General features: G+C 41.8%; 1 protein-coding gene across 8 annotated transcripts in view; it reads right to left on the bottom strand.

Moving 5' to 3' along the window:
* The window catches only part of LOC147267935 (low-density lipoprotein receptor-related protein 1-like), a 156,853-nt gene that overhangs the window by 63,860 nt on the left and 69,790 nt on the right, over positions 1-23,203 (bottom strand). For all 8 annotated transcript variants that reach the window (XR_015112086.1, XM_086199093.1, XM_086199094.1 and 5 more), the window contains 2 exons: positions 17,366-17,488; positions 2,231-2,368 (listed from right to left, as the gene is read on the bottom strand). Coding sequence is in view for 7 of the 8 variants with exons in the window: in XM_086199093.1 (XP_086055219.1) it covers positions 2,231-2,368; positions 17,366-17,488 (261 nt within the window). In the remaining variant the exon portion in view is untranslated. The remainder of the gene's footprint in view (positions 1-2,230; positions 2,369-17,365; positions 17,489-23,203) is intronic.

Below are 23,203 nucleotides of genomic sequence, written 5' to 3'. Positions count from 1 at the left end.
AAATTTTAAAGGCTGCAAGTGAAACTCTGCAGAGAACATTTCTACCGTCGTTAAACAAACCCTGAATTCATGCTACACCCCTCCACCAGGTTTCGTCCAGCTGAGATTTAGCAATTGTGTAAGCCTGGTGAAACCCAGAAGGACTCCAAGAGACGCGGCTGAAATCATAACCTGTTTGTTAGAGGTCATCGACACCCGCGACCAACACTTTTCTGCTAACGCTGCAATCGGAGAGACTGCACACACATCAAATATAGAAGATGGTACAATCACATCTTCCTGCCCGCTGACCGACTCATCATGGAATCTTAGACATTTCAGCAGTGCATCCAGTGAGTTATAAATCAAGACACAGTGAGTCATTGTCAAACACACACACTGGTGTCAGGCCAGGCAGAGATCTATCAGTCACAAGTGATTCACTTTGCCCAGAAAAAAACACACTTCCACCAGAGCAGGATCAACAATCCTCGATAAAGTTTCCACTTCTTCACCATAAAAGAAACAAAAGCTGATTGTTCTGTTGCTGTTTGTTAGAGATTCAGCCAGATCTGATCTGCGTTCTATGGGAATAATCTGAGGTTCTCCTAAGAGCTGCTTCCAATCTCCAGACTAGCAATGAATATCACAGAGGGGCGACAAGTCTGTCTGCCGCGCTCCCGAGGCTTGCTGGGACAGCCACAGTTAAAATTACAGACATGCCCGGAATTTTCCAAAACAAGTCTGAGCACTGAACAACTGAGATGTGTTTAGAAAACCAACATGGGCAACAATGTAAACAACTTACTCTGACACACACACACATACACACCACAAAATATCTATTTTGGAGTGAATAAAAAAAAAAAAGTGTGAAATGTGAACTTTTTCACTTCAGGGTGGACACAACTCGGATTAATCGGTTGACCCCCTGACTAAGATGGACCATTACTTGTGAAACAAAATGTGTCAGAAGGAGAGAGAAGTTAGAAACGCACGCGCGCGCGCGCACACACACACACACACACACACACACACACACACACACACACCTCCAATTCCAGCCAACATCAAAGAGCATGAAAATTTGATTTCCGCTCTCATGCTTTCTCTCCCTCTCTTTAATAAATATTGCATCCTTGATAATTTTTTAACTGAAAGTGTAGCTGGGTGTGTGTGTGTGTGGGGGGGGGGGGGGTGAAGTGACAGATATTAAAAGGGACAGCCGGCTGCCTCTGGGAGAAAAGAGCAATGACAGATTGACAGTCGGGAGCAAGAGTTGGTCACGTTAGGCGTTTAATTCTGAATCGTAGAAATAAAGTTAGTAGATGTTGTGTCAATCAACCTGTCAGAGCTTCTATATAAAATAGAACTCTTTTAACTTGCTCCAGGAGAATTCTTAGCCACAAGATATTTTGTTAAAGATGGGCAGATTTGACTGTGGCAACAAGTACAGATGACACACTTTCCCACTCAAATGATGCAGGTTCTTGAAGCGCAGCTGTTTACGATCCAAAACCTTTGACCTGAGAGCCAGTCAAAAGCATTCATTCATTTCATTGGCTAACGTGCAGGTGAGGTGATGCCACTGGGCGTCCTTGACTGCACATCTCCCTTGTGATCACATGTCTTCCTCTCTCATGTGTATCACCTGGAGGACGGCGACGAGGGAGAGGGACAGGGAGAGATGGAGAAAGGAGGTGACGTGGGTGAGAATCATGATGATTCATACCAATCGAGGTAATTCAAGCGGCTGACATTAGTGACGCCGTCTGCAGGATATTTTGACTCTTGTAGAGGATTCGTTGAACTTGTCTGAAGTCAAGGTGACTCAAGGCATGAACAGAATTTGATCTGTGGTTTTGTTCTTTTCTTCTCCTCTTCTATCTATCTATCTATCTATCTATCTATCTATCTATCTATCTATCTATCTATCTATCTATCTATCTATCTATCTATCCATATATTTCAGAGTCATCATTAATAGCTTCCTAGTTTCAAAACGAGAGCTTCCACAATTTACTTTGCTGCACATAAAGCAGTCAGTAGAACACACGCTGACTGGTGTTGATACAGGAAATCAATTAGTTATTGTGACTTGGCACATTGTGAGGATTTCAAGGGTGGGAACTGTGAGAGAAATAGAGTGATGTTCTCTCTGTCATAGAGATTTGATTGTTCTGCACAGTGATGCTGGTGTTAACCTCAACTTTTACACTCTGGTGAACAAAAGTGCGTGTGTGTGCAATACCTCTACAGTGGGGTCCCTCATCCCAGCCGTCAGTACAATCCGGAACGCCATTGCAAAGTTTGCTCATGTGGATGCAGAGCTCCGTTCCTCCACATTGGTACTCGTTGGGAGGGCACCGCGATACGGCACTGTGAGGGCCTGAGGAAGACAGACACAGACACAGACACAGACACAGACACAGACACACACACACACACACACACACACACACACACACACACACATAAACAAATGATGTTAGATGTTGCATCTGTTAATACAAACCATTGCAACTTTTCAACATGAATATATCATCATTTTGGTCATAACCATCTGAGGAGCAGCAGGTTGTGGAACCATGGTATCTGCTCTAGTAGAAGCCTCAAGTCTGCATATCAACCTTGTTTTGGGAGATAACTGCTTTTATCCACCATCTGATGCAGAATTACTACACTACCCACAATCCTCAACCCTATCAGGAACATCTCTAATCGGTGTAGCGTGGCATTACCATAGAAATGTAGCTGGTTTAATGACATCTGTTAGCTACCAGCTACAAAACTGGTTAGAAGGTCACAAAATGAAGTTGCAATATCTTACAGCAGGAGAAGTTCCTGTTGCGCAAGTCATGTAACCGTTGCCTTTTTCTCTTTTTTCATTTAACCTTTTTGCACCGAATTCAACATTTCTTTGTCGTGATTCATCTGCTCGCTGGTTGTCTTAGTTCCTGGTGTTAAACTCTTTTATACAGAGGAAGTCAGGAGTGTCAGTGGAGGAAGTGAATGAGAAATTGACTTCTGGAGGCTGTTTTGAAGGTGGGCGGTCACTGGTGAATACTATTATAATTGGAAAAACTAGTCAATATCCTACAACAATAGAGAAATAAATGAGGGCTTCATTGAAGAATTTATTGTTGTTTTAATTTGGCTGTTTATCAGTTGAATTAACAGTTTTGTTTTACCAGTGTGCGCGTTACACGAAGAGAGGAATGAGATGGCAGATGATAGAAAATCCAAGATATGAATCTTGCACGATGTAAGAATACATTTACTTTTGGATAGCATTATTATTAGAAATTATTACTGATTAATACAATCAATTATTACTCATTATTCTAACCCAAATATATTATCTTGCATTAAAAAGTGAGGTAATAAGTGAGCTTATTCATATTTATTTGTTTACCAAATCAACATTGTACAACAAAATGACCGAGAATAGAGAGAGAGAGAGAGAGAGAGAGAGAGAGAGAGAGAGAGTGTGTGTGTGTGTGTGTGTGTGTGTACTTCTATCATCTGCTTAGGTTTGCAGTAAGAGTCAGTCTCAGCAGGCACACGAGTAATGCATCGCCAAAGTGGAAACCAAAATTGCACTGCGGCAGCGTGTCTGGGAGCAAGGCCCCAGCTGTGCCGCCTCACCAGCCCTGGTGTGTGTTTGGAGTTATACACTGCACTCTTTGATCTCTCTTTGTCTCTTTCTCTTTCACCCATTTTGTTTTAAGTATAAACTGTAAAGCAGGAGAAGCCATAAAATCCATCTTTTTGAAATACGATGTACAACTGTCGTTATATGACAGGTTTTTGAGCACGACTGAGTGTGTGTGGCAACACATTTGCCACATTTGTCTGTCTTTAGACGTGTCACCATGGTAACAACAGGCGGGGCCTCTTCCTCTTGGTGCTGGTCACCAAACAAAATTTTTTTTTAAAATTGAATTTTGAGTAAAAGCTCTGGAGCGTGTACACACATCAGATCCTTTCGTTTATCAAAGGTGTAAAAGGTTAATTTAGGTTCTATGATCAGAATGAAGAAATACTGTCAATTAAATATCATTGAATCGCACAAAGTCGCTTGTGTGGTCGACAATTTTAAGTCGCTCAATCAGGTGACGATCATAGGGAAAAAATCCCCACAGAAAGGCAAAGATGATCGGCACCTCCTCGCTCCTCCCGTCAGAGCCTCCACATGTCATCCTTCTCCCCCTACAAAGTATCCTCTTCATCACCGAGCCAAATAAGCTGCTAACGCTTCATAATTGCATGCTTTTGGGTTGCAATTCATTACACCAGAAACCCCCAGACCCTTCACATCACTTCATAACCAGACATTACGGTCGGATGGAAGCCTCGGTGCTCTGTCTCATTAATGTTCTCCCTCTGTGTTCGGAACAGAGAGATAACAAGATGTGGTCCACCATCTTTGATACCGCGACATCCACTCTCCTTTACAAAAGGGCTTCGCATACTCTCACCTGCAGAGGAGAACCACCATAAGAGACGTCTGAACAAACGATGTCACTTCTATGAAGTATAGAGAGAAAGAACAGAGCAGGAGCAGTAAACTATGCAGCAAGAGTCTAGACACTCAGTAACTCAAGGGGTTTGGAGCATCCGCGACACATTTTCACGACACAATTACCATAGACACAAGAATTCACCGTAACAATATCATCTCATCTGTGGACTCTTTGAATAAAATAATAGAGACGGAGTCTAATTTTTATTTTGGCAAATTAATGACATTAAAAAATAGCAGCGCAGTGAAGTGCCGAGTCTGGAGCCCGTGATGGGGAGGTGTGTAGTGTGGGTCAAGAGAGAATCGAATGAATTTTGGGGCATTAGTCATAGCGCCACCTGGTTGCACCTGGGAATACGATTTTTGGTTTTTGGTATTTTTTTTTTGAACTTTGACATATTCCTACTAGGTTGATCAGATGATCTTAAATTTTGTCATACACACCCTCCAAACCTGATGATGAGTTCAGGCTTGACTGTTACCATGGCGAGGTGGCAAATTACACCGTTATTTCACGGTAGAACCAAAAAACGTCTGCAAATCCACATTGTCAGACCGTTTCCGAACTTCACGTTTAATGTGAGTCTTGGACTGAGGACATCTACAAGCCAAATTACAGTTATAGTCATAGCGCAACCTAGTGGTTATGGGGAGGAATTTGTAAAATCAAAATAATATTCAGTTACATACCCTCCTGCTTAACGGCACTCTGTGAGCGCGGATGACAGATATTATTATTATCAGATATTATCATATGAACACAATACAGATAATACCAGTATCCTGTACCATGATGCTGAGTCAGCAGATGGAGATGGACCCCTCGCACTATATTACATTTTTGATAACTAAGCTGTCTTTTTGTAATGCTGCAATAGACAAAAATACAGTGGGAAATGCTGTACAATGTCAAGTTTTGTTTCAGTCTTGTCATATGTCTTTCAACATATGTTGAGAAATTTGTGTTTTTCCTCAGCAAAAATCCACAGGAAAAAAAAAAAAGTCAAAATCATTGCCATGTGTCAGCCTAAATTCAGATGCTATAATTAAAGCTTTTGTTAAAGACAATCAAGATGGTTTGCCACTGTCTTTTTGCTACTGTAGCAATTTAGTTTATAGACCTTGTTTCCCAAATACTACCCCCAGCCCCCCCGACCCAACCCCATGCACACACACCCTCTTCCCCTTCCCATCCATCATGAATTTACACTCATGTTTTCCTCTCGCCAACTTTACAGGCTCAACCACAAGGCAGAAATCCAAAGAAATATTGCGGCAGTGAAAGATGGTCATAAGGGAAAACTAGCAGGAACTACAAACACATCATTATCCTAGCTGGGACCAGCCAAATGAGTACCTTCACTACATCTACAGTGTACACACTTCCCTGCATCCCGGAGACAAAATGCCCACAATTAGCATGCCAGTGTAGTGGCATTTAGACGTGGTGCAGTAGTATTTGCTAAGAGACAACTCGGGGATTCCTGAGAGGGAGAAACAAACAGAGTAATACTGCTTGAATATCTGTGCAGGTTTTACACTGCATATTAGAGAATATTGTGCCAAATTCTTTGTAGAGGGACCTTCCTCATATCGATGCTATTCCTGAATTCTTTTTCTAGATGAAATTTCCTACCTTTTGACTCTGAACGTCTACAAAAAAGGCTAATGACTTAGCAGTTATATCCTGAAGTTCAACCAGGAACTGTTTTAGACCTGCTAAAAGAGCACAGACTGGTAAAGAACACTACATCGTTGTTGTCAACTCCCATTGAGAGTTTATTCTGTATTCAAATGAAACCTGGAAGACAAGTACACACGACCCAAGTCAAGGAAACGGTAGCTTGTTGCCGCTTTCAAGTTTGATTATAAACTATATGGTCAGTGCTAGGAGACTGTTAGCTTAGCTTAGCTAAGCAGAAAAGAATGGAAACAGAAGGAAACTGCTTAATTGGCTTTGCCCAAATTTCAGAAATTTATGTTCCAGTAAAACCATGTCATTACTTTGTAAACATATAAAAAAAATTGAGATGTGACTTAACAACAACAACAACATGCATTCAGTAACAACTTACACTTTGAAAATAGAAAATAGATGACCTACAATGACAAAAAAATCCTGATGTCTCCTCTACAGGACTTTGCCTTCCTCTTATCTCCTCTCATTATTTTTTCCTCCAACATCTGTTGACCCATTTACAGTGAGTAAGAGGGCAATGCCTGGACAATCAAAAGAGCAAGGAACATTGTCAGAGATGGAAAAAGGGAGGAAAAGAATAAAGGGAGAGAACACACAAGAGCAATAGGAACACCTTATCCAAAGGAAGTTGACGGAGTCCCACAAGGCTCCATTCTTCTGAGAGCTGGCAGCTGTTGGTGAGGCTGCACTGGGGAGAGCCATTGCTAATTTCAATGAAACAGGGTCTTTTATTCAATATTCCTCTGCTGAGAGTGAGCCAGGTTAGCAGGCCCACGACTTTTTTTTTAATTTATTTGAGAAACTATTAGCTCTTTTTCTCTGCACAGCTTAAGTGGTCCAGTGCTTCAACGGCTAACTCGCAGGAGATCTATAGTAATTTCCCTGTATGGCTTCAGTTGTTGTGTTTATTGAGCATCTAAGGGAAAATGCTGTCTCCATCATCGATCCACATAGGCTGGCCTTGTGGCAGTGCCAGTGATTGAACACCGAGGTGGGAGATTTGACTATTCTTTTCCTATGGAGAACCAAAATTTGTTCCAAAGGTTAATTTCTTTGCCACAAATGTCACAGAAACGTCAGCGCACACCGGGAACAATTTTTCTTATTCCATATGGTCTTAATGACTCAACAGGAGTCTGTCTGTAAGAGGCAAACATTCAGGCAAATCACAGTGCAACAGAGTACTACTTATATTTAAGTGGATATTTCAACTAAAAAGACCCGATGTTCTTTTTCTGCAGGCTACCAAGTCACTGTACAGCCAAACAAAGCCTTTCTTCTCTAATAATCTATCAAAACAAGATTGCGGCACGGAGGATTTTAGACACCTTGCACGAGTGGAGTTTCTAAGCCGCTGCACATAGAGGTGGATCACATGCACTTTTCCAGCCTGAGGGAGCGAGGGCAGGAGAACTAAGGCCATTGTTTGATTACGTAAATCGGCTGTGGCCCCCTACAAAGCAGGCTGAGCTGCGGTGTTGTAAGCAGTGTCACATGCAGACCCTGATCTGAACTGTGGCACGGCCACATGGAGGGAGAGCTGGAGAAACTGGTGAGGGCCAAGGGGCACACTGATGAAATGGGAGCTAACACTTTATAATTAAGTTTTGTTTTAAGATTAATATTTGAACACGTGCCCCCCTTTAGTTTTTGTAGTGGCCAGGATCTCTCACTTCCTACCTCCTTCAAGGAGGTCATGGTCTTGGGTGCCGTTTGTTTGTCCGTTAGCAGGATTACACAAAACCCATGAAGCTGGTTTCCACCAAACATGGTTGATGGGTGAAGGATGAGCCAAGACCACACTACATTTTGGGGCAGGTCAGTTACAGTGCCAACCAATGGCAACAGGACATGAGGTATCCAATTTTGATATTTGGTCATGGAACAGAAAACTGTGGTAAATGGACTCCACATTATCAGATCTTGACCAAACGCCACAGGTTTGATGTCCAAAAACATGCAAGCTGAATTTAAGTCCTAGCGCCACCTAGTGGGCATAGGAAGTAGGCCTGATGTTATAAACATCACTTGATTTACATCTTAATTTTACTGTGTTTTCCTCACCTGATGTGCATCAACATAATTTAGAGCAACAGTGTTCTCTACCTGCCACCTAATGGACACAGGAGGTGATATTTTCACCACAGTGCGCATTTAAGTCTGCTCCTTTTAGCAGGTTTCACCGCCCTGAGCAACAAACACAGACGTGCACAGCAGCACGAGGGACCTCTCATTGCTGGTTGCAGCTTTAATTAGGGCCTGAGCATGAAAATGCCACGAGGCCGAAAGCTTGCCGTGTCAGCGGTATGCTCTCCAAGTGCTTTCTAGTGCCACACTTGATTTTTCTTTTTCAAGTTCCTCTAATGAACCCTCTCTTTATCAGCTGCAGCAGGAAATGACCAGCTAACCCAGAATCTGAGAGAATCAGGATGAGCGCCTGAATCCGACCATCCCTCAGTCTTGAATCGGCTTGTTAGGCTAGCAGATTTAGAAGTTCTCGCCTCCCCTCCATACAGTATGCCAGCTAACACAAATAAATAATAGCATGCTGCCAGTGAAAGAACGAGGTACTTTATGTGGGCCAGGATGAGGCCTAGCATGGAAGCGACCCACCGCCTTGAATTTATTATTTAACAGTGCCGTACCTATACCAACAACTGAAGTACACTTTACTATCAACTGATTATCAGATATAATCCTGCTATTTCACAGACATCCAGAGGTAGATGAATAATTAAACGATCCATAAATATACCTCATTAATAAATAGTGTTGCACCAGTTTACCGCCGGCAGCTCTTAATGACATACTGGTATTTTTTTCTGACCACTGATGATCGTGTCCTCACAGACCGGCTGGCCTTCTGTGTGACTCTCTTGGCCCACATGACACATTCTTGGATCAAGCATCCCGATACCGAGCTAGAAGCCTCAAGGGACTGCTTGACCAGCCGCCCCGCCCCCCCTCCCCCCCCCCCATCTGCCCTGCCAAAAAACAGAACTCTAAACAACTAGGACACAGGGAGGAAAACAAGACAGAGCAACATCAGAGCTCATTTAGAGGGCACAGTGGCTCACAACTGACTTTGTATTTCAGCTATTTGTTGTCAGGAAGATCTCTGCAGAATCCCAGATCTTTTTTTAACCAATTCCAGAATCCCTCTTGAAACTGAACTGACTTGGTGCTGGCAACCAAAGCATTTAGATCTTGGTTCTTGCCATCCCAACAGCTATATTTTTCAAACTCTTCTGGGACCTACACTGAATATTATTAACTTAACACTACTGGCACCATCCACAGAAGTTTGAAGACCGCTGTGCTGTGGTGAAAATGATCTCTAATTAAGGCACTTTCAGCAAGAGTCCCTTATTAATTATGGACCACTGTCTAATCTTCTAAACTTTGAAAAACAACTAGAGAGAGTTGTGTCACAACAACTTTTAGCTCTACATGTCCAGTATCTTCTCTCAACTTACTCTGCTTTCAGAGCTTTTCATTCTAATTAATCTTACTAAATTGTTGAGTTCTTCTTGTCAAGATACAACATTATGTACACTGGCTTGTTCATTGTTCACACTGATCTGGGGGAGTGAGGTTTAAAGTGCATTTATCGTGCGTTCATAAGAAACTACAAAATGGGGACAGGATATAATTTTCTAATATTCACTGGATTATGAAAAAAAAATCCAGTTGTTCACATGAGTATTGGAATATTGGAATATTAAAGGTTCCCTGATATTGGAGGTGTTGAGACCAGATAAGGAAGCTGGGCTAATTGCAAACCGCTAACCATGATAAAAACCAGCAATTTCATCATTTATGCTGGCTAATATCCTTTATTGGGTTATTGAACAAAAAAGAAGAGGGAACTTCCGGGATGCTTGGCAAAAACACTTTACTCAGAAGTAAATGTGGCCAAAGTTTAACAAACAATGGTCATCAAAAGTGCAACGTCACTCTTCCAGTTCTTTTGTGATAAAGTGCGTTTACTAGTGAGTCAAGCTCTCTCTCTTCTTGTTTGGTCATTGCACTCAGCCTGTGCAGCCTCCCTTTCTCTACTCCTGGACCTGGCCATTATTGGATGAGTGAAATGGAAATGGTCTTCTAAGGGCTCCTCAGCAGCGTGAGGGACTGTTATGGGCAAATGAAAACATCAAAGATGCTCAATTCAGCGACAGAGCGGAAAGAGTAGCCTCACTATCAGCAAGTGACTGTTGGTGCTGTGCTGTACTGTTGAGGTAGTTTATGTGGCAGCATCCCACTTGAAGTTAATGCTATTTATGGTCTATTACTGTCAAAATCACACTTCTCTGATTGCCTGCTCTACCCAGTTGACATGCACATGCGTGCACTGGTAGGAAGTGGGAGAGCATCAGAATATCCAACTAGTAATGAGAGAAATTTCCAGATCTTGGAGAACTGACATCAGTTTGACATGCTAGCTTTTGTACTTCGCTTCCTCCGTGAACAAAATGAATCTCTGTTCAGGTCATACGCATTAATGCAAGTGATTGTGATGTCAAATCAAAGTTTTACTTAAAAAAAATATCTTTTTCCATGCAGCTAGTTTTCTTGCAGCTAATGAATTGTTAGCTGTCTAGCTGCTGCTAGCTGAGGGCAACAATGGCTGCACCTCAGCCAAGTTTATTTCTAACCACTATCCTATGAACCTGACACTCCCCAATTAAAGAAGACATAACCTGCCACTCCAACCACCCCTGTTTGTGCCTCTCAAGTTTTTCTCTGGGTTTATTTTAAGATTTCCTTTTTCCAGACAACCATATCTCAGTATAACTGTTTTCATATAAATTTAGGTTAACCCTGCTAGCAGACTGTGTGCCCTATTTACGCTGTACCCTTGATGGTTGGATCTTTGGTCTCTGGCTCCCTGCTCACCTCTTTCCTTCAAAAATATCAACACCACATTTTCATTCCTTCATGGGGGGCTTCTGGGATGGTTGGCAGGTTGACAAGCAAAGCAGGAAGGCCACATCCAGCGCTCAAAAACACAACAAACTAAACCTTCTCCAAAAACAGCAGCACTACTTCTCCTCAGGGCAGAGAATCAACTAAACAAACAGTCCTATCAGCAAAGTCAAATCCGAGATACATGGAGAACAACGTCACCCAATACCGGGACCAAATAAATACATTGAGTCTACTGGTTATGAAAGAGGAAAAGTAAATAAATACCTAAAGCAAATCAGGGGTGATATTTCTAGACGTTAAGTCATTCAACTGATTTTACCTGTTTTCTTAAGCTAAGGCATAAAAGGACAGATGACACAACTTTTAATAACACTTCTCTCTCTCTCTCTTCCTCTCTCTCTCTCTCTCTCACACACACACACACACATACACACTTGAACTCAGCATTTTTGGCCTTTTCCTTTTGCAAAAATACCCAGATGAAAGGGGTAAAAACAGCTTTTGAGTCCTGTTATGTGCCGCCCCCTTGCTAGTGATAATGGATGTATGATATCACACGTTCTGTCAGGTGTATCCGGTCTCGTGAGAGTGAATGAAAAAGTGGAAGGAACCATCGGTGGTGCCAGTAGATTTTTATTTTGGAATGATTGAGTTTCCTGCCTGTTTTGGTTCTTTGTTGACCAGTAGTATGAGAAGGGAAAGAGCTTTCATCACAAAGTCCTTTTAATTGGTTACAATGAACGTTGGAAAAAAATATTTCAAACAACAGACAACTCACATGATTCGACTGATCTCAGACAACTGAATACATTTTATCTATTCAAAATATATGGGTTAGTGGAAGCCCGCTAAAACTAGTTGGTGTTTGGGATGCTGTAATCACACGTTATTCCAGAAATATGATATTTCATGATGTGTCAATGCTGTGTTAAGGGTTTGGTTTGGTTTAGGCACAGAATACCTTCATCACTGTGGTTAAAATAAGATCCGCATGGTTAAAACAAGGGACAATCGTAATTTAAATAAAGTTTTGACTTGTGGTTGGAAAACAAAATCAGAAACTGGCCTCCAGTTCCAAAAGGCTGTCATGTAACGCAATACAAGCTTGACTCACAGCTGTCTGGTGTCTTGCTGACCACCTCCTCAACACCAAGTTTCTTGCTATACAATCTGCTTTCCTCATGCCATAACTACCGTGGACACTAGATGGCATCTTGAGTAGTAGTAACTGTACAGTGTGTGATTCTACAGCCTATTTAACATCCTAGCAGTCGTCAAATTGGGTGGATGACTCGTTATTCCAGACAAAACACGCCTCACAAATGACCAGACAGTAGTTGTGGACCAGGAATGACATCACAAAAGCTGACGGAGTGCCCTGTCTTTCATTACTGATATAAACCACAAGACAAAGCTGGTTTTGCCGTCAAGATTTGGACTTTACATATTAAAATGCTCATGTCATTATTGTTAATCCCCCCTGTCTACTCCATTAACATACTGCCTGCTGTCCCAAGTTTGCTCTAATGCCCCCTAAGAGTGCCTCTGGCCTTCCCTCCCTTTCCGCGTAGAGCCCTGCTGAGATTGCATAATGGTCTTTTTAAGAATGTATACCCCTGACACGCTTTTCTTGGCTGAACACAGTCAAGGCTCTCTCGTCCTGCTCCGGGGGGGCAGCTTTGCCGTCTCAACTACCCAGACTCATCTAAAATGACCAAGTGGTTCCTGTTGGATCACCTCTGTCTGCCCACATACTTAAATACAGTTGTTATGAGACGTTGCTGTGTTAAGCATCATTGAAAAATGATTGAGGAGCTTAGCAAGCTTTAAAAGCACAATATGTAAATTCTGCCACTAGGGGCCTGTCAATCAAAACAGTATTAAGAGTTGTAATTTTATGCTATTGTGAAGCAGCATGGGAACGTGGGACTTGTTGTCCTGATTGTTAAACCCCTGCCAATGAATCTGACAAATAATGACTATCTAAGCAAACATTACACAGTATTTTTAGCTTAATCTAACAGTTCTGACATCATTTTAATATATCTTTGATGACAAAAATGGTTAATTCAACCCATTTTGTTGAGTAACTTTGTTAAATTAAGAGTGTTTACAGCTAAGCCACTCTTAAAGCTGCAATCTAATAAATGTTTGTATTAACAACAACAAAAAAATGGCAGAGTATTTCAAAGGGCATCGCACATAGTGAGTGGCTAGCAGAGAATCTTCCTCCAGCTCTGAACTGTTGAGTGCTTTAGCATCTTTCAGCCCATTGTTTTGGTTTTACCATCCACAACTTGTAAGGAGCAGGTGAGGGACATGCGTAGGAATACCAGGAGGTAGAGCTAAAAGAACGGGCAGTAAAAGGAAAAGTGAACTGGTGAAAATAAATAATAATGCGTACACGAAAACAGATAAAGCTCTTTTTGATATATATATATATATATATATATATATATATATTTTTTTTTTTTTTAGATGAGTGTGTAGTTGGACCACGCTACTCCCAGATCCATGTGTAGAAGACATGCTGACCTACATTTACTGAAGGTTAGACCTGCCCACGAGCATCGTGACAGAGTGCGAGTGCCTACACTCACACCTGCAGCAGGTTTTGGCAGGAGCTGGAAGGTGACTTATTCTTTCATGTTGCGCAAAGGTTATTTTCTGCGACATGTTGATAGCTATCTGTGCAGGGTGGTGGCTGCTTTGAGGAGTCAGTGGTGGGATCACACAATTCACTTCCTCTCCTATATCTGTAAGCAGCAGTGTGGATCAGCTAGCTGCTCCATGCAACCATTGATCAAACACACAGCAAACAATAAACCCCCTTATTACGCATCTCATCACACTTCTGGGCAAGTACATCAAAACATAACCTCTTTTCAAGGGAGTCTCTTATTTCCTTTAATTAAAGTCAGTGAGACCCACATTAAATCATGACAAATGATGCTTTCCACTCTGAAAGTCGCTGTCACAAAAGTGCCTACTCTTCTAAGAGGCTAATTGCAGCTTAGGTGGGAACTGTCTGTAAAGCTGTCCTTATTACAGACCACAGATGGGGGACGTCATCGGAGTAGAACACTTCCTATGTTTCCAGGGCATCCTCGCTATATACGTGGGAATATTTCAGGACCCTAATCAAGTCTACAGCCCGAGGGGCTGTCAGCTCTGTAGGGGCCTCCAACTCACCTGGACCAGACATAGCCGCCACTTTTAAATGAACCTTTAGCTTAATAATGTTCATTGATTAGGAATGCAGATCAAACGTCAAAATAAAGGTCATGTGCCCAGACAACCATTTTGTTTTTGTTTTGCTCTTTCAGTATCCCACTATGCCAGTCTGACCCACCACCCCGGGGCACAAAGAACCGCATTGTGGGAGTTACACAGCAGGGCAAAGCAGCTGCACTGGACAGTGGCTGACTTCACTGGCAATAGCCAACATCCAGACAAAGGCCACTGTGAAGGCCCGTCCACATGAATGAATCAATAAACCTTTCTCCTGCATCTTCCAACCACATGCATCTGCAAAAGTAGCGCTGTCAGAATATTTACCACAACAACTCAACAGCAAATGTTACTGCGTACATAGTCAGTGCACATATTTAGGTCTCTAAGTATGCGCTCATATGGCATTTCAGTCACTTTCGATTTTCAGTCTTCATCAAAACATTCCGAAAATTGGATTTCGCCAAACGCCAGTTTTGGATAGGTAGTAGAAGAAGTAGTAGTAGTAGCAGTAGTAGTAGTGGTACTGTTGACACAGTAGTGATGTCAGACCACAGTTGCAGTATGTAACTGAAAAAAAGTACTTATTATTTTAAGGAGTACTGCACAAAAGTTGCAGAAATAGCTTTTATTTTCTAAAATATTTTTTTGGTCATTGCTTTTTGTTTCATTTCTACCCTGTTCTTGTGACTACAGCGTAGCCTAAAGTAAACACGGAGCTAGTTTGTGTATGTTTGAATTTTAGAAATAGACAAAATACTGAATAAAACCTGAGAAAATGTAAACATGATCATTTTTTTTATTATAACAGTTGAAATATTGTATACAATAATAAAATTATGACTTTTTCACCAAAAAGTGCAGCACTACAGGGCAGACATTTTTTTCTATTACATGCAGACATGCATAATAACCCCATGTGACTGTTTGGATTGGCCAAAAAGAGGAAGTCGTGTGTTAGTGGTACACATAAAGGTGATGTGTCAGCGGCAGCTCCAATGTAAACCACTCTGATGGACTATTCCACCGCCTGCACTTCGAACTGTTCCTCTAAGTAACAGATATGTACTGAATCTCATCTTGGGTTTTCCATTATGACACTGAAAAATTAAGTCCCCTCCGCGCCTGATTCCCGTAAATGTTGTTTTTCAGAGTCTGGCATAAGCGAGAAGATGTCGGGATGCAGTCACTGTTGTTTCTATCCCAGATATAGACACGGAAGGAGGCTAGCCCACAGATGAGAAGGGGGGAAAGAGCAGGTTGTGAAAAACAGCAGGTTTCTCCATTGCTCTGGGCGAGTCTCTAATGACTTCCAGACCTTCTCTCCTACAGTCCTCACGTCTAGACTGCAGCCATTGGCCTCCCAAATCTCTCACTCACTCCCTGCAAGCCTTCAACAAACATGCACGCGCACGCACACATGCACACACACAAAGTGCCCCCCCACTAACTCCTCTGTCCTCTTGGAAAACTACAGGCGTTTCAGTCTGAGGAGCTGACTAAAAGGACACTGCTGCTTTCATTCCCTCCCCAGGGATTCAGGCTCAAAGCGTTTCAACCCTAATGTAGACTTCGAAAGCATGCCTGTCGTCTTCTTCTTTATTTCCTTTTTTTCCCCCTTGAACATTCGAGTTGGATTTGTCTCATTAGCTGCATCGTCTGTGGTTCTGAATGCAAAAGGAAATCACATCTATTAAAGAAAGGCAAACTCTGGAAATCTTGTAATTGGGCATGACAGGATGCTTTAAATGTGGAGTGACCTCAGTGGCTGCCTGATAAACATGCCATTGTTTCCTCCAGCCAGGCCAAATAAATCTAATAGCTGTTGGAGGATGACTTCTTTAAGATTGTGTCAGGTGGAATCACTGGAGCACCTGTTACAGAAAATTACACTATACCAAATCTCCTCCAGCAAATACGTGAATGGATTTTTTTTTTTCTTTGAGGGAATAAAACTAAATTCAAAAGATTAGATAATGTTTTGTTTTTTTAAGCATGACACACACTAACTTTCTTTAAACTCCTTTCAAAGGGTAAGAAATACAATTTATTATTTTTTTATTTTCTTTTTACATTTATATTCTGTATTTTTTCATGCTTTCTCTATAATCGTGGTTCTCAATCAGGGGGTCGAGATCCCTACGGCGGTCACAGAATTATTTCTGGAGGTCACTAAATGATCAGGTGAAAAAAACCCAACCTGTTTTTTAATGTCTTCTGCCCGTAACTGGTAGAAACAGTTCTGGCAGCCATTACGGGAGTATGTGAGAATGAAAGTGCGTCTACGCTTCAAAATCCTGAGCACTAAAATAAACTATAACAACTATTCAACCAATTCTCAATAAAGTTTCATTTTTACATGTTAACTGGCCCACTTATTTCAGTAATGTATTACTTTCAATATTATCCTTTTCAGCCTAAAGCACATGTGTTAACAGTTACGGTGCAGTTATTCAAATAAATCTAAGATGGTGAATTCTGTCTGTGGGCGAAAAAAACTGCACAGTGGGAGAAGGGAGAAGGGTCACGACTCAAAAGGCTTGACAACGGCCGCTGTAGAAGACTGAAAATACTTTTAGATATATTTGTTCGAGCAGGTGCCTGCTCAGGTTAGATCGTTTTATTCTCATCGCTGCTTCCGCTGCTGCTGCTGCTGCTGCTGCTGCTATGACATTTGATCAATAAATATTTATCTCATCTGCAAGGGAAGGCTTTTACTCCAAAGAACTCACAGATTGGGAATATAAATCATGGGGAATATGTGAAATTATTGCAATAACTACTGCATGGTACAACGAAGAAGCTCCCTGAATCTTTAAATCATAGGTATAGAGAGTTGTATGATCTGAAAAACACTCCCTCCTAAATCCGATAATCAACTGTGAAGGGTTAAAATGTCTGCCGAAGTTCTGGGTGCTGCACAGGTCAGATGCACGCATCAGAATTAGAACGGAAGGGCTAAAGTACACTGTTCAGAAAGGTTTTTTTTTTTAAACACTTACAAACATCAGGCTCTTCGTCAGAGCCGTCCGGGCAGTCTTTCTCTCGATCGCAGCGCCAGCCCTTGGAGATACACGTCACCCCATCTTTACACACAAACTGCTTTGGGCTGCAAGTCTTTGGAGCTGAAAAGAAACAAAAGTGAATTAATTAAAGTTTGCTTTTGTGCCAGTGATCTTTATTCCTGAGGTCTCATTAGCAAGCGGGGGCCGTTGTGTTCACGGTCAATAGCGGCTCTCACTGGCACTAATTAGATTGTGGACAGTGGCTACTTGATAGAAGGGATAGTTACATAAAAAAAAAGAGAGAAGCACATTCAAGGCAGGTTTGGAAAGGTTTTACATAAGCGACCAGGTCAGTGTTCTCAGGTCATGTGAAGGAACATCTTCTGAATATCCTCCTACCATCGAATTCCTCATTAGTCCAAAAAACACAGAACTACACACTCCTGCCACAGTCAAGAGTAATGGATTCAAACTCATTTAAGGGAACACATAAAGACATCACACACACACACACACACACACACACACACACACACACACACACACACACACACACACACACTGAGTTAACCAGGGACACTGAGTTAACCAGGGGCCCTCAGACCAGGATTTTGTTGAGTGGAGTTTGATACAACAACTTAGTGCTAAGTGGTGACTTGCCTTACTAAAGATGGAGGGCAGTTGGCTTAATGATAGCTTGAGTGACGCAGCAACAAGAGAACCCTTCTGACTCCTGAGTGTGAGCTGAGATCACTCCAGTAACCACTTCAGACAAACAAACATGCTATAACATGGTCATAAGCAATCTTTAGACCCCGAGTCCCTGCCAATGTTTGCTGTCGGCAGTGTCTTTTCTATACAAGTCCTTGACAAATACCTTCAGCGTTGCTCTCCACTACACTCATGGTTCTTTCAGCAGAGCTGAAAAAAAAATTGTCAATGTAGGGAGAGGAGATAGAGAAACGTTCATGATCAAGAGCGAGCAGTAGAGATGGGTGCCAGACTTAAATCGAGTGGCGCCTAATTTTAATATCTGAGGTGACAGAGCAAATTGCATGCTAGAGAACACATAGGCCACCATCACATGACTTTGCTGCAAAATGATGCAGTTGGTTTTTTTTTTCTTTTAACTTCACAATTGCAGCAACATGATTTGAAAGCGCGCAGTTTGGTCCAGTAACATTTGGAAAGTCTAGAAGAGCAGCAGGATTAATTAATATTAGTTTAACCAAGGGTTAAACAGGAAGTTGGAGGCCTCCAGATCAATTGAATGTGCACTGTTGTTTCCTTCATACTTGGAAGCAACACAATTTTTACTTCATAATGAAATAATTGATCAAATTCTCTTTATACGTCTGTGTCGCTGGTGCTTTGATTGATTCTGTTAAAGCTAATAGTTTACCGTGGTTTCCATGGAAATACATTCATCTAAACTGAGCTTCTGCCGGCAACTTGTACTTTAATTGCAAGAAAGCACATTTCCTGAATTTCAAGCTCTAACAAATCCATACAGAACCATCTTCTAGCTAAAACTGCAGGAGTGATTCAGAAGCTCGCTAAGGAATTAGCATGACACAGCTAACGCCTTTTGTTGTTCAGGTTATGAATTCATAAAACATAACATCTTTGAAAACTATTCACTCTTCAAAAAGAGTAATTGAGACCCCCTGGAGGTCTTATCGAGGGGTACCGCTGGCGTACTCTGGGCTTCTCTCATCTCTTCTAAATACAGCGACACACACGGAAAATGTTCATTTGTTTCTGTCATCACTGCCATTACATTAAATATCAGCGGTCTGGATTAATTCTTCCAACAGACGTCAGCCCTCTGACAGGATCCCTAGTAAGTGTTCTACAAAATACGGTCAGAATACAAAACACTGATTAGGAATGGTGATGTAACCTCTGGATTATTCAGGCATATACCCCACTGGAGAGGAGTGGAGGAAGTCTGGGATAGAGAGAGATGATGGGATGAAGCAGGATAAACAGGATGACAGTATTTACATTTAAAGCTCGCCTCCAACTTCAGCGGTGAAAGGAGTCCTGACATGGAGCTCAACCTAAATACACCCAATTCAACCTGACATACTGCTGGTGCTGGTGCACACAATCACACACACACGCTCCCACTTATTCACCTGCACAAGTGTGTGGAGCCACGTCTTTTTCTGTCTCTGAAGGTTTTGAATTATTCAGGAAATGCAACCAGGCTTATGTTAAAATGCTTCTTTCCTTGCTCCTCATCCCTCTCTTGTGGTGCTTGTTTGTTTGTTTTGAAGTATCAACACACCAGCCATAGCAGGCATCTGGTAGCGGTGCGTCTGTCTATTGTCAATGGTTTATTTAGATCCTGACATGTTGGAACTCTGTGGACTGTTATACTCTGATTCCAATAATGGCTGTGGGAGGAGTGCACCCAAGCCTCCAACTCAACCACAAGATGACAGAAACAGATCGTGGAGCAGAGGAAGTAGGTCAGGAGGTTAGCTAGGCGTCGCCAACGATAAGGGTTTACTGTCACAGCAGATCAGCGAGCCTGAGTCAGAGAGGCACAAGGATAACAACTTTTATTTATACAACTATACAGTCAGGCTCAGGTCATCTAATACCACCTTCACATATTTGATAACGTTGTTTCATATAACAAAAGTTTAAAAAAAAAATACCTTCCATAGGGTTAACGTCCCAAACTTGTGTCAAGGAATGATCTAAATTGTGAACCAGGATTGTGTTATGTTCTACCTCATCATCATTTTCATTAATGTCTTAGAGCGAAACTTTACCCAAAAATTCAGAAAACAGCCGCCATACAATATTAGCTTGAGGCTGATGGAGTCGAGCTAACTTGAACAAAAACTGTCAAAAAAAGCTAAAGTTTACAATTTCTCAGGATACTTCGAGTCCTCTTCATCCAGGTGGAACCAAAAACATTTGGATTTGAGATCTAAAATGATCAAAATAGAACACTTCCTGTTCAACGCAATGCAGGTAAACGTTTGAATGGGCTAGCCGGTCACATTTTTCTCACTAGTGCTGAACAAAAAGTCCTCTATTTTTTGGGGTTACTGAATATACAGCTGGAAATTACACTGGATGATGTGTTTGAAAGTTTGGAGGCCGACACTTTGGACAGTTCTTCTATTGTTCGAACTTGGTCTCCATAAACTTTAAGGTAAATGTATGTTGGTCTCTGCAGTCCGGAGTCACAATGAATTAATGCAGGAGAAGAAAAAAAAACCACATCTTTGTTAAACTGAGACACTTCACAAGAAGTAAGGAAACAAAAAGCAAATTTCACTCTTTGGATGAAGTATCGCTTTAATATGACAATGTAAAATCAAGGGCCAACAGCTGAATGCAACAACAGCTGTTCGTGAGTTCAGATGTGGGCAATAGTTTAAATGTTGGTGTTCACTGAGTTTTGAATCTCCTTTTAAAATAAATTCAACTAGATTTCCCCTCCATCGCTGTGACTGGAGGAGCAGTTCAAATCAGGACTGATACGTTGGAAAACGCTCACTCGGTTCAACTGGGCTGAACTTTGACCTTTACTCACTGCGACTCCTAAGAACTCAGCGGTGAGCGCTGTGCAATTCGTCTAACAACCCCTTGAAAGCTCAGAGAGCCTGACAGTCACAGCAGAGCAGCAATTACTCCATTTTCAGGTACTGCGAGAGAGGGGGGGGGGGCAGGGGAAGGGGGGGGGGCAGGGGGGGCAAAAGTTTAAGGAGAGAATATGTGATGAGGAGCTAGGAAGAGAGAAGACATGGTGAGGACATGATGAAAGTGTCAGGATACAGGGAAGAGATGAAAAAAGGAGTGAGAGTGAAGAAAAGCATGAAGGAAAGGAGATGATGAAAAAACTTTGCAGGTGAAGAAGAGTGAAAAGAGAGAAGGAGTAATGAAGAGAAGGAAGGGAGAGCTGAGAGAATAAGATGTGTGTTTCAGTTTATGATCAGAAGTATTAATATTAATATTGTTAGGAATAATCTTGTTTTTGTTTACTTCTGTCAGTGGAGGACACTTCCAGGGAGTAACAGGCCAAATTGTTCATCATACATTGCAATTCTAGGAAGAAAATTCACAACAACATTCACTTGGCTTCTGGGATTTGGGATTTGTAACAACATCAAGTCATTCTGGGATGCTCTGTGTTTTTAAAAGTTAACAAACAGTTAAAATCTCATTTTACTGCCTGCACTCACAAAGAATTGGTTACGTGCAGCATGTAAAAATGTTATTTTTGGCTGTTTTGTGACAGCACAGTGATGTCACTTACATAGTTGATTAATTTGGATTCGGAAACTTCATCTAGAACTACACCCAGCAACCTAAATTACTGTTTACTGGAAAATACACTGCGCAGAAAAGACATCGTAAGAGTCCGGCATTTCTCTATTAGCTTGATACGATCCGGCACATTCAGGATTCATTTGGTTAAAAACATCCAGGTTTGAGATTAGAATCAATCAGAACCTTTTCTTCAAAGGTCTGTTTTAGGTTTGGCCAACCACTGTCATGTGCGTCTGCGTTTCCTTCGAAGAGGAAGTTATACAAGGAAGGAAGATAAACAGATGAGTGTGATAATACAGTGATACCGGGAACAAACTGGATGAACCGAGGAGAAGTGGACTACAAGTCAAAAGGGGGGCAGCGGGACCTGAAGATCTGAGAACAGCCTGAGCGTGGATACTGAGAAGAGATGGAGGAATGTCACACATGCTATCAATGAGCTGCCTGTGTGTTTACCAAAGAGGAGGCTGAGTGAAAATGCATTTGGGCTGTATTACAAATCCAGCCCCCCCCCCCCCCCCCCCCCCGCTCTTCCTCCGAGATGAACTCAGTCTGGTTTTCAGGAAGTGTCTTCCTATAAGGAAAAACACCAGCCTCTCCCCCAGCCACAGCCCAATTTCCTCCAACACCCACAGCAGAGAGCTATAAATAAGTTGGAGGCCTGCCCTCTGAGATCAGCCGGGTACTACAAAGCTCCACATCCCCTCATCAAACACAACTTTAAGTACTGTAAACAGAAGAGCCAGATGTTATACAAGGAGACCTTCACTCACGAGATGGTCACAATTACCTTGACTCGCGCCAGGCCTCCGCCAGACCAGACAAGAAAATATATATTTGAATGACTCCAAGGTCTCAGTCTGGTATCATGAGACTGCAGTCGTAGCAGTCCGTCTCACTACTGCGCTCACAAGAGTCACATGTCACTTGATCGTTTGACAATTAGACGATTGAGTGATGGAGAGTTCCCGGCTAAAGAGAACGAACTTGAGGGGGAGGTGTACCCGCAGCCATCTGAAAAGCCCCATTTGAAAATGCTTTTGTTTCATTTGGAAATACTTTTGTTTCATTTGGAAATACTTTTGTTACATTTGGAAATACTTTTGTGGAGAGAAGTCTTTAAATGAAGTTTAACGGTGTATATGACGCGTTTTTGTTTGTTATTCTGTCCCGTGACGGGATACCGGTGATGTGTCCGTTCAATAAATATAAGCCCGTCAACTGACTAATCTCATTAAATACAAGTTTGTAATTAATCAATCCAAATGAATCAAACAGCTTAATTTGGGACGTGATGAGGGTTTTTAATGTTTGTCTTAAACAGATTTTGGTAAATGTGCGAATAAATGATGAGATCGACACGTAAGGCTTTAACAATCAGAAATATGAGCCACATGTGACCTACGGAGCATCTCAGGCCTTTATTATACAATCAGGAACAACAGAGCCCAGCAACCTTTTCATCAAATTCCATCATTGTTTTAAAAAAGCCTGTTCAACGCACTACACAAAGTCAGAGCGAGGTGGGGTGAATCTTTT

This window comes from Aulostomus chinensis, chromosome 3, assembly GCF_037954235.1.
Source record: "Aulostomus chinensis isolate RoL2024-O1b breed Wild chromosome 3, RoL_Achi_v1.0, whole genome shotgun sequence".
Taxonomy (NCBI): Eukaryota; Metazoa; Chordata; class Actinopteri; order Syngnathiformes; family Aulostomidae; genus Aulostomus; species Aulostomus chinensis.
The sequence above is the reverse complement of the archived record's forward strand: the minus strand, read 5'-3'. Positions and strand labels throughout refer to the sequence as shown.